The sequence below is a fragment of the Meriones unguiculatus genome, chromosome 10 (genome assembly GCF_030254825.1).
Source record: "Meriones unguiculatus strain TT.TT164.6M chromosome 10, Bangor_MerUng_6.1, whole genome shotgun sequence".
Lineage (NCBI taxonomy): Eukaryota > Metazoa > Chordata > Mammalia > Rodentia > Muridae > Meriones > Meriones unguiculatus.
The window spans coordinates 18,433,684-18,445,786 of NC_083358.1; the positions used below are offsets into that span (position 1 = coordinate 18,433,684).

Genomic DNA, 12,103 nt, shown 5'->3' on the forward strand with positions numbered 1-12,103 from the left:
GGGTAAGTACATCACTGAGCCGTCGCCCCCCAGTCTATTTTCTTAAAACTAATTTCAAATTCAACAAATATTTGTGTCTGTCTCCTTTTTAAGAAAACACTGTGACACTTTAGGCAAACATTTATTTCTCTTTGCCTATGTCCTGTACCCTCTCCAGTTTCCAGAGAGTACAAACAGGGCACATCCTTGCAGAACTTTAATCTCTACACTTACATTGTATTGAATCTATAGGATAATGGATTGTGTTGGATTCGTAAACCATAAAAATGGAGTCTTGAAACTTAAGCTGTCCTGGAGATTTACTCATGGCATATGTGCTTGCATTCTATCCTGTCCTTTCAAATTGCTTTAAAATGCATTTATACAGCTTCTTGTTAACGGCACGTAGATTATTTGTAGTTCTTTTCTAAAATGAAGCCGAAATGTACATCAGTCTTTTGAGTACCTTCAAGTACTTTTTGGTGGGTGTGTAGATTCAATTCCTAGAACTGGGACTGTAGTTTATGGCCCAAACCGAAACCACGATATTTACATAACTGTCCTCCGAGGAGGCTACGGCACTCGTCACTCTCATCAATAGGACTGTTTGCCGAGATGTTTTTTAGTGTGTGTTGCGTGCAGGTGTGTGTGGAGGGCGGGGGACATCTTCAGGTGTTATCTTTAGAAACCCTTCCCACCTCCTCTGAGCAGGGTCTCTCACTGTCCTGCAGTCAGGCTGGAGTGGCTGGCCAGGGAGCTGTGGGGGTCTTCCCATCTCTGGTTGCCTGAGCTGGGATGACAAGCATGCTCCACCACATGCAACACTTCTCCGTCAGTTCTGGGGCATCCAAACTCAGATCCCTGTGCCAGGAAGGGCTTTCCTGACTGATCCACCTCCTCAGCTCCACTACAGTGAAATTTTTTTCCTTAGACAGCTGAGATCACGTGTGGAGTTTACTGCTCATCCTATCATCAGTCCACAGTAGGAACGGGGAACTGAGGCACACAGTTAAAATAGCTCAGGGTTGCTAGTGTGCTGGCAGAGCTTGTCTCCATTAAACTTGTCTTCTCCCTAACTTTAATTTTAGACAAACTTAAGAAATAGCTCATGTTCGTTGGGTAGGAAAGCTGCCCCCGAGCGAGGCTGGAGAAAGGTAAAGCCAGAAATCCAAAATTGATCACTCATGATGCTCGTGTAAAGAATTTACCATACAGGAATACATAAGAGCAAAGTGAGGACAGCAAGAAAATTCCTACAGGATTTAATATCATCTTAATGCTGTAGAATAAAAAAAAAATGGAAATTGATTTAAGTCATAAAAGAAAATTTTTCTGAATATAGATCTTCAGATGAAAAGTTCGTTAAACATTGAGAAGTGTTTAATAATAAAGACTAAATCAAAACATCTTTAGCCTGTCCTGCCCCCAGGGTCAGGGCAAAGAGAAGACCTATGGCCTATGAAACACAAGATAGGGATTGACGTCACTGGCTGGGTTTTGGTCCCGAGCAGCACAAAACTGTGCAGCAAGGCCCTCTGAGACCTCAGGGAAGACAACTTGGTCAGCTTGCACATCCAGCTGGCCAGCATTTGAGGTTCTGTCCAAACCGTCTTCGGGCAGACGAGAAAAAGCTTGCCATTCATAGCCATTTTTGAAAGAATTAAGAGATTATTAGAGAAAGAAAGGAAAGTCAGCCGGGTGTGGTGGCACATGCATTTCATCCCAGCACTCAGGGAGGCAGAGGCCGGTGGATCTCTGTAAGTTCAACGCCAGCCTGGTCTACAAATCGAGTCCAGGAAAGGGTTACACAGAGAAACCCTGTCTTGAAAAACAAAAACAAAAGAAAGGAAAGTCTTCGAATGGAGAATAGGTGAAGTACATGACTAGGCACAATGACGCGCAAACATTGGAGTAATTTTGTCGTCTTAAAGAAACAGCCATTTCCTAGGTGATAGGGACTGTTCCAAAGCTTTAGAAAAATCCAGGAAGCATCCTCATTCATCTTAGGACAACTGGCATAGGCCAGATGTCAGTATGAGATGAGAACACAAGGGGCTGGGGTCACAGGTCAAGTGTAGAGCTCTTGCCTAGCATGTGCAAAGTCCTGGGTTTGATTCCCAGTAAAAAATATATATAGATAGTCAGTCATATAGCCATATATATATGTATATATATATATATATATAGAGAGAGAGAGAGAGAGAGAGAGCGAGCGAGCTAGTCAATATGTATAATAGTTATATAAATAGATAATCACATCAATAGATAAGACAGATAGTCATATAGTGATATAGAGAGATAGTCATATAGTCATATAAATAGTCACATAGCTAGATAAGATAGAAAGAAATTTAAACTGTCAAACTAATCTGTCTTTAAATTTAATAATAAAAAAGTTTTAAAAGTGACAACTTAATCAAGCTCAATTTATTCCAGGAGCACAGGATTATTCTATGTATGAAAATTTATTAATATGAAGAAATATTACCTATTTTGTTAAAGGACAAGTCTAGCCCAAGATGGCTTTGAATTTCCTTTGTATCCCTGGCTGGCCTTGAATTTGCAATCCTCCTGCCTCAGCCTCTCAAGTGTTGAGAGTATAAGCATGTGCTACCGTGTCTGGCAGCAACATAAACAGACATACCTTACTTGAGGAAGGTGATTAGCAAGCTGCTGAGAACAGCTTTGTGCTTAATGGTAAGATCTAGGAACAAAGATGCTCTGACAGGTAGCTCAGTCCGATGAGATGAAACACAAAAACAAGCTAGTCAATCCTTCTTTCCCATTTTCTCACTCTCTCCCTTCTCTCTCTTTTTTGAGACAGAGTCTCACTATGTAGCCTTGGCTGTCCTGGAACTCACTACAGAGACCAGGCTGGACTCCAACTCACAGAGATCCACCTGCCTCTGTCTCCAAAGTGCTGGGGTTAAAGGATTATGTCACTGTGCCTAGCTTGAGTAAAATAAGAAGGTGAAAGTGTGAGGTTTAGAAATTTCAGTTGCAAATCTAGCAAGAAAGCTCAATAAAGTGTCTGGTAAGGGATAAATTCTTTTGCACACCAGTAATAATTCTTTTTAAAAAGTGTATAGGCATGTTTAGCTTGCATGTGTATCTGTGCACAGTTGTATGCAGTTCCCAGTGAGGACAGAAGAGGGCATCAGATCCCCTGGAAAAGGAGTTAACAGGCAGTTGCAAGCTGCCATGAGAGTGGTGGGAATCAATCTGGGTCCTCTGGAAGAGCAGCCAGTGTTAGTGCTCTTAATTGTTGAACCACCTCTCCAGCCCCTATAATCCTCAAGATTAAATGTATAGACGCTTCTCTTCAGGCTGGACATTGTAGCATAGGTATTTGTCAGCACTTAGTTCAGGGCCATGCTGTTATACATAGAAAGGCTAGCCAGCACTACATAACGAGACCATATCTCAAAACCCAAAAAACTCCAATTCGTAAAACCAGGAACCGCTGTGATATCCCCGGGAATAAACTCAGGAAAAAAAAAAAAATATGTGCCTATAAAGGAAAGTGTAAACCCTTAATGAGAACAAATGAGTGAAATCGTAACACATCATCTTCCATAGGGCTTGCTAATCTTCCACATTAATATAGAATGTGTTAGCCAGCCTAAGTGTGCATTTCATTAAGAAGTCTAAGAATGGTTGGGAACCGTGTGAGCTATCCAAACAGTGAAGGGGGAGGGACTACGCGGTGTCGTCAGACGGGCTGTCAGTCACAGGAGCCCTGACACTGGCGGAAGGAAAGCCCATCAGAAGCGTGGGTCCTGGCAGCCTTGTGTACGGAGGCCGTGCTCCAGCAAGTGGGCGCCTGAGTTACTGCAGGAGGGTTGGGATGGTCAGTGAATGGTTGGGGGACCACTGGAGAGTCACTTAGGTAAGTGCAAAATCAAGTCGCATCTTATTTCCTACGCACATATGAACTGAGCACTAATGACGTAAAAATGAAAACTTACAAAACTGCTAAAAAATAACAAAAGAGATAAACTTCTATGAGTGTTGCTGAGAAAACTTTCCACGGCAAGGTGTGAAGTGTGGAATCCATAGGGGCGATAGAGGCTTTGACTTTGCAAATATTTAAAGCTTGCACGTGGTAAAGATGTCATAATAAAGTTAAGTGAAATGTTACGGGCAGCGGAGACTACTTGCAGCATAGCAAGGCGTTATTATTAGAGCTATTAAGCAGCTTCCATAAATCAATACAAAAATAACGACACAGGCTTGGTTTTGTGTGTGTGTGTGTGTGTGTATTTTAAAGGGAAGGATTAAAACTATAATTCGGTGGAAGCTGGGTCCAATTTGGTAGTGAGCAGCTTCCTAGGGCTTCCTGTCCAGCTGCTGCAAGGCAGGCCCTCTAGGGCCTTGCCTGGCTTGAAGAAAACTGACAATCTTTCCCTCAGCTCCTGCTCTGGAGGCCTATGCTGCTCCATAGCGCCCCCTGGAGTAAGCCAAGGCCTTTGGGAGACTGGCTGGAAGCTCTTTTCCTCTTTGTCTAGCCCAGCTCTGCTCCTCCTTCTCCCCAGCGCGGTTATGCCAAGATCTCTGCCTACAGACACTTGGGTGCAAATCCATCAAGGCTTGTTTTTTCCGCCCTCTGGAGAACCCAATTGGCTTCTATTAAGATTAAAGGAAATGAGGATTGTATTGAGGAAATTTTTGTTGCCCTACTCTTAAGTTTAATACAACTTAGAAGGGTCTAAAATATATTATAAAGCTTCTTTTAATTATTGCTGATAAAGGTGTAAAATGATAGAACCATTTTGGTTTGCATGGCAATCACTCCAAACAAGCACATCTTTTGATGTAGCAGTCTCCGTAATAATGGCTCTCTCTCTCTCTCCACTCTCTCTCCTCCTCCCTTTCTTTGAGATGGGGTCTAATGAAGCTGCCTTGAACTCATTATGTAATGTTAGGGATAAACAGGCGCTCTGTAGTGCCATGGATTTTGTATAGACTAGGCAAGAACTCTATCAACTGAGAGCCAACACCCACCTTACCCCAATCCCTGGTTAGGAGTCATCTTAAAGGAGATATAAAAGCTGGAAGTTAATAAAGAGCTGAGTGGTACAACATTCGGGGCCAGGGGAACTCATTTGGTGGGAGGTTTGAGTCTCGGGTGGAAGAAGCTAGGACCAGCGGAGAGAACCCGGTGAAATGTCCGCCCACCAGGGTTCCAGGGTAAGGGATGTGGCTTCGGTCTTACCTTATTGAGAATTCCGCTGAGCTCCCCCTCCAGCATCTTCACTTGGCACTCCAGCAACTCGATGTTGCTCAGGGATGTCTGGTACTTGTCCCGGTAGTGGTTTAAGCTCCTTTCGAGGGAGAGGATCTTGTCCCCTGCCAAGGCAAGCTGCTCTTGAGCCAGATGGAGCTTTTCCCCCGTGTTCTTGTCATGTTTCCCCATTTCCTCCTCAAAGAGAGTGACCTGTTAGTGGAGGAGGGGAGCCACACTGAACCCATGCCAACAGGAAAGAGAAGGATGGGAGCATGAGAGCCCATAGCGTCTAAACTGTATGCTTAGATGAAGAGGGTAGGCATGGGTCTAAAGGCCACAGCGTTTAGGGGTAAATTGTGTGTGACCGAAGGACTGAGCATCTCACTTAGTGCCTTCTGGGTCTTCTCCCAGTCTCTCTGACATTTACTAGGCACAGAATAAACACCTGATGATGACTAAAAATGAGTCTGAGCTTTCCCGAAAGGACTTGGAATGCCCAAGTCCTTTCCTTCCCGGACCCTCTCTAGAGATCTCATTTGGAAAGCATAGAGTCCCGTCTGCGCGCAGTTTGCGGCCAGCAAGTTCCCAAGGGAAAGGGAGGGGCCATATATCCGGGGTTCGCCTGAGATTTGCACGATTCATACGTAAGTTATTTTTCTAATCCGTGACCACTGACACAGGTATCTCTAGGATGCATCAGGCTGGGCGAGGTGCAGCTATACATACGGGGGGCACGGCTTCACCTCTCTCGTAAGGCCGAGGTGAAATTAGCAACTGATTTCATGTAGTTGAGTGCGCTAGGTGGCATGCCGAGTTATACGTGATCAAGGAGTCAAGAGGAGAGCCACCGTGCCGGGCTGCATGTTGTTTCAAACTGTCCAAATCTGACAGAGATTGGCCCATTAATTAAGCTGGCTGAACTAACCGCCTCGTGTGACATTCCTCTGAGGAAAGGATCATTTAGTTTAAGGTGTCTCTGAGGAAGAGAGGAGAGGGAGGTATTTGCTATTCATGTGTTATAGCAGAAGGAGTTGATCCTACTTACGTTCCTGTAGCACTCACTATTTTTAAACGTGTGTATGTGTGTTACACACACACACACACACACACACACACACATACACACACGCACACATACGCCCATATGCTCGCCCCAGGGCTTGAAGCCCCACTGCCCAGAGCAAGTAAGCCACTCCATCAGGGATTTGCCCTTCCGTGACCACACCACACCTCCCAGGGTTTCCTAGCGTCACTTCCTGGGTTCAGTACCTGACGGTGCTCAGCTGCTCATCTCAGGGTCTGCTGTTGGTAGAAGCCAACCCTGTGTAGGGCTGTGTGATGCTTCTGTGTTGATGGCATCGAGAGGGGTGGGCAGAATGTTTAGAATAAAATTTACAACACTTTCTCAGACTGAGGTCTGGCGGTGACAGTTGCTTGCCAGATCCCATACCTATCCTCCTCCTCCTTAGCAGCCAGACATCTATTTGATTTTGACTGGGGGCAGTAATATGGCTCTTTAAGCGTGACATTTCTTGGCTTCCTAGGAACTAGCTGGAATCATGTGGTGTGTGTGTGTGTGTGTGTGTGTGTGTGTGTGTGTAACTTTTGGCAATCGTCCTTAATAGGGAAGCATGTGCTTTCTTCCTGTCTTCCCTTTCACTCGGGTTATTTGGTATAAGGATGTGATTGCTGGAGTTCTGACAGCCACCTCAGGCAACCCAGGGAATGGCTGTCTTGAGCAGATGTGGTGATAGAGCAAAAAGACAGACTTCAGGTTCCTGGTTCCTGTTGACACATGGAGTTGCCATCACAGCAACACGCCACCCGTCTCGGACTATCATTAATAGCTCTTTCTGGTCCTGATTTCTAAGTGGCCTCCCAGCGAACTCCAGGGCTCCTTTATCTAAGCCGGACTTCGGTTGAGGCTGTAGCGAACACTTAAGCGCTCTATTAAACCACAGCTGAAGCTCACAGATCCTCCCCGGATGACATTTTTGCGGGATAACCTTTCTTCCTTCCTTTCCCAATCGTTTTCTGCAGACTCTTTCTAGGCCATACTGTGCCCTTTAAAGAATTTTCTATGCTCTCTAAGGCCCCCTTTAAAGTCCCTGGAGTTAGTCTTCAACTGAAAACACCGTCTACAATACTCCTCGGAGTTTTCCTTATGTCTGAAAGAAGAAACTGTCGGGGGAAGGCACGCCCATCAGTCTGCCTGCCCTATTTCGTAGAACCACGGTGCTAAGGCTGTCTGCGTCCCTCCTGCCAGACCCGTCTTAGTTCTGTGGGTCTTTGGAATTTCCTTGGGATTTCATAGGCATGCCGATCTTTGCTTAAATATATATATATATATATATATATATATATATATATATATATATTGCCCCAGAGCATCAATATAAGTAAATGTCCAGAATGCACTTAAAACTAAGCCTCTCGGCTCTAAAACCCCGGCCTGAAGAAACAGTGTGGAACTTGGTGACGCCTTGGAACCAGGGGTCAGGCATCCTACTTTCTGTGCAGGTGCCGGGGGAGCCGACTTTCCTGAAAATATGGGATTCAATGGGCCTTTTACCCTTTAATTTTTTTTAAACTCTGAGAGACCTGGGGTCTCTTGTATTTTAACAGCCCTAACAATACGGAGAGGCTGTCCTTTCACCCCACACATGTGTACACAAGAACCCCCACACCCCACATGCATCAACACTGGCCACCCTGGTCACCGAGCCTCTTTTTGCTAAGCTTCCGACAGGGCAGGTGTCATTATCTAAAGAGGGAAGGCTCTTGAGCCTCCTCACGGTGGTGCAAAGCCCCCGCTCCGGAAGGCAGTGCGGCCCCTGAGGGCTGGAGGCGCGAGGGCTCCTGGGACGTGTCAGAGGTTAGTTAATGTCACGCTACCTCGTCCTCCTTAAGTTTGCAGTGGTGGTGGAGAAGCATGAGGTCAGACGTCTGCTTCTCCAGGATGGACTGGTACTGCAGGAGGGAGCAGTAGGAAGCCTGCAGCTCCTGGGTGCGGAACTCCAGCTCCTGCTGAAGGCTCAGCAGCTTCTTCTTCAGTTGCTGAAGCTGCCTCAGGTGACACTGCTTATTGGGATTGCAGTCCGTCGCCATCTCCTTGAACACCACTGTCTGGGTTTGCGCCTTGTTCTGTGGCACAGATGGACAGAATGGGGTTAGAAAGCCACGGAGGATGCAGTCATCCTTTGGCTTTTTGTTTTGTTTTGGTCTTTTTTTCCCCATTTGTTCAACCATTTACACTCAGCCCTCCACCCTTTGATGTTTTTATCAACCGAGAGATTTCTAGACATTTTACTGCTCTCCTGAAGTCCTGTGTCATTTCATATTCCTCCTCTGCAAGAAAGACTTTAAAAAAAGAAAAGATGGTTCTTTTAAGCAATTTGAAAATTACATTTATCTGTTTGTGTGGGTGGGTGGGTCTGTGCCTACCGTGGTCTATACATGGGGGTCAGGGGGCAACTTTGGGGAATTGTTTTTCTCCACCCACAGTGTGAGTGCTGGGGACCCAAATCAGGTCATGAAGAGCGGTAGGCAGTCCTCTTTACTCCCTGAGTTACCCCACTGTCCTGCATGCCCAATTCAGAAGGGGGGAAAAAAAACATACACTTAAAGGACATAGAGAGATGTCATTAATGCTGTGCTTGTGTGTTACCTATGTGTAGAAAATCGCCAAGCTTGGCCTAGGAGGAAATCCATCTTGGCCAGTGCTTCTTGAGCTGAATTTAGTTATTATAAGTAACCATGTAACAGAGCATCGAAATGGCTAGATTCTGGGGGGTCTGGGATGCTGGAGCATGGAAGGCAGAGACAGTGCTCACTCCTGTGACCTTCTGGTTGTCCTGAAGAAAACTGCCTCCTCCCCCTTCCCCAGTTCATTGATAAGATGGTTAAGTGGAGATGGAAAGGAGATGGATGGAAGCAAGCAGAAGCAATGTTCCAGAGACAGATAATAGCAAGTTCATAGACAAAGAAGAAGTTGTAAATCTGCCTGGTGCTATTTGAGATCCCTGGGGAAGCTGCCACCACTGTACTTCCTTGAAAGAGAGAAAGTGAAGGCAGAGGGTGGTGCTAGGTAGGCTGAGAAAAGGAGGCCATCTTGAAGTCCTTAGGTAAGGAGGCCATCTTGAAGTCCTTAGGTAAGGAGGCCATCTTGAAGTCCTTAGCTCCTTTCAAGAGATGACAACCCCCTGGAAAGTGCCATGAAACTCTCTCAAAAGAGTTTACAAAAGAGACATGGCATGCTCTACAAAGTTACAGCTGTAAGACAGGAGTAGAGACAGCACACAGGAGGAGACTGTGAGAGAAAGAGACAGAGAGAGAGAGAGAGAGAGAGAGAGGTGTGGGTCAAGGTTGTAGCAGTGGAAGTTAGGAGAAATTGGTTCTAGATCTGTTCTGAAAAGAGAGCCTCCAGAATTCACTGCTGAGTTAGGGTTGGACTGTGTAAGAATTACAGCCATCCAAGACAGTGATCTTAAGGGGTGAGCTCGAGTCACTGGAGGGATGGAGTTTTACTGAAACCTAGCTGAGATCCTGAGGAAAGAAAGCCTAAGTGAGAAGGGCGGTGGTCTATAAAGACTCAGTCTAGCTGAGAGCCAGAAACACAAATGCTGACCGCGTGACATCTGTCTTACCCACATGCCTCAGAACCGAGAAGAACGACAAGCAGCGGACCTCCGTTATCCCCAGTGACAGAAATGTTTAGCGAAGATGAGTTCAATGTTTGGACCGCGAAACTCATGAATGCAGCTACAGGGAAGGCGATGAGATGAATTTTGTATTTAGAGCATGTAGCTGATAATTGTCTATGTATGTCTGAAATATTGTTAGGTGATGTCAGTCTTCCCAGGCTAAGGATTTGCTGTACTCATGCTGTACTCATCTGTAAGTGAGGTTTGGAGAAGATGGAGTTGAGTGTGCGTGCGTGTGTGTGTGTGTGTGTGTGTGTGAGCAATATGGGAAAAAAGTTATCACAGCTAAAAACTTAATGTGGACTGAACTAAAGAGAGGTGTGAACACTTTGGTGCTGAATTTGAGGGACTTGCTTCCGTGAAGAAAATACCCCCAAGTCTCCTGTTCCTTTCGCCCAGATCATCTGTTTTTTTATCCTCACTCTTTTGAAGGCAAACTGATTGCTGAGGCCTAAGGCCTTGGCTGCAGAGTGTAACCAGGTTTGGCTCGGCCTCTCCGCCGCTGGACACGGAAGCCCCAGCTGGAAGCTAGCTGCCGTCTCTGCATGCATATTCCTGCACCGCACCTCCCTTTCTTATGTCTCCACTTTTCATTGTCCAAAAGGATGAGAAAAACACTCTCCGTTTGAAAGAAGCAAAATTGTCTTTCAGGCTTTTCTTCCCCCGTACCTGGGGATGCTGGGAGAATTCAGAATTGCTCGCCAGCTTTGAAGCTTCCTGTCGGTATAGAATGTCTTTTCCTGAGTGCTGTATGAAGCTCCACGCCCTGGCAGCCATACTAATGAACTGTGAGGCATTTCTCTTCCTCACAGGTCATTCTGGGTTTTACTTTAGTTTGAGGTAACAGGACGGAGCAGACAGATAATGGGGGGCGTTTTGAACTCTTGCTGTACATAACACATAGCACCTGGACTGATGCAGCCGATTAAGAAGGTCCAAGAAGTGCTTGAATCCACAGAGAAGCTGGGATTTTATGGGATGGGAATTCCAGATATTTGCGTATCATTGATCCCTATGGGTTTGGAAAAGCCAAGTTTTAAAGACTATGAGAAATGTTTAAAATTAGTTCGGACCTACCTATTAAATTTCTACTTACTGCCCTTATATATTTAAACATTTATTTTTCTTAACTCTGGATAAATGTAAAATGACACACGATAGGTTAAAATCACACTTTACTTACGTGTGTGCCAAAGGACAGGTTCAGAAACTCACCACTTCCCGCTGTCTGTGGATGGACCTGCGTTTGTGCGCTCGCCTGTGGGTGTGTGCACACGTGGGGCCGGAGGTTGACGTCAGGTGTCTTCCTCAATTACTCTCCACCTCAGTCTTTTGAAACAGGGTCTCTTATTGGATCTGGAGCTTGCCATTTCGACTAAGCTAGCTCTGAGCTTCGGGACTTTGCCATCTGCTCCCCCACGCTGGGCTTGGCCCACAGACGTGTGCCACCGCGACCAGCTCTAACATGGGTGCCGGGAGATGAATTCGGGTCCTCCTGCTGGCAGGTTACTCTCTGAGCCATCTCCCTGGCCCCATCTTCCTTCCTTAAATGTTTTTTTCCCCCTAGTAAAGAAACACATTATACTCCTCCTTGACTTCCAGTTTGAGATATGAAAAAGCAAGCGAGGAGGAAGTGGTCTTACAATGGTGACACTAGCTCTCCAGGCGACCGTCCAGCGTCGGATGTGACGCCGGAGGCCAGCTCCCGCTCTGCCAGGTTTCTCAGCTGGGTTTCCGGCCCGCAATCAGCCACATGAAAAGCTGGAGCTCTCTAGCTGCCCAGAGGTACCTGTTCCCGTATTTAGTCAACCTTTCAGCCCCACTGTGGTCAAAGAGATTATAGCTATTGCTCCTTCCTTGCCTCTGCGGCCACTTGATCACAGAAGGAAATTAATTGGCCTGGTGTGATTCATTTTTTGAAAAGTCACATTGGTTTCCACCCAACACTTTGTGCTTTTGAAGTTGATGCTAATTGATTGATGTTAAGTTCTATATTTTCCCTGATATTGAAGTGAAGCTGACAGGTCTATAATTACCAGGATTGTCCTTTCTCCCTTTTAGAAAAGATGAGCACTTCATTTACCCTTTTTCAGTCTACAGGGACTTTCTTTATCCTCTTGAGCTCTCAAAAATAATCACCAGCAGCTGTGCAATAACACCTGCCAATTCCTTAAGCACTCTTAGAAGAATGTCG

The 12,103-nt window shown here is 45.8% G+C and overlaps 1 protein-coding gene across 1 annotated transcript in view; it reads right to left on the minus strand.

The window, feature by feature from the left end:
• Nucleotides 1-12,103, minus strand: part of Pmfbp1 (polyamine modulated factor 1 binding protein 1) — a 40,410-nt gene that overhangs the window by 19,909 nt on the left and 8,398 nt on the right. The window contains exons 3-4 of the mRNA XM_060393263.1: nucleotides 8,102-8,350; nucleotides 5,195-5,416 (exon numbers count right to left, since the gene is read on the minus strand). Coding sequence (XP_060249246.1) covers nucleotides 5,195-5,416; nucleotides 8,102-8,350 — 471 coding nt within the window. The remainder of the gene's footprint in view (nucleotides 1-5,194; nucleotides 5,417-8,101; nucleotides 8,351-12,103) is intronic.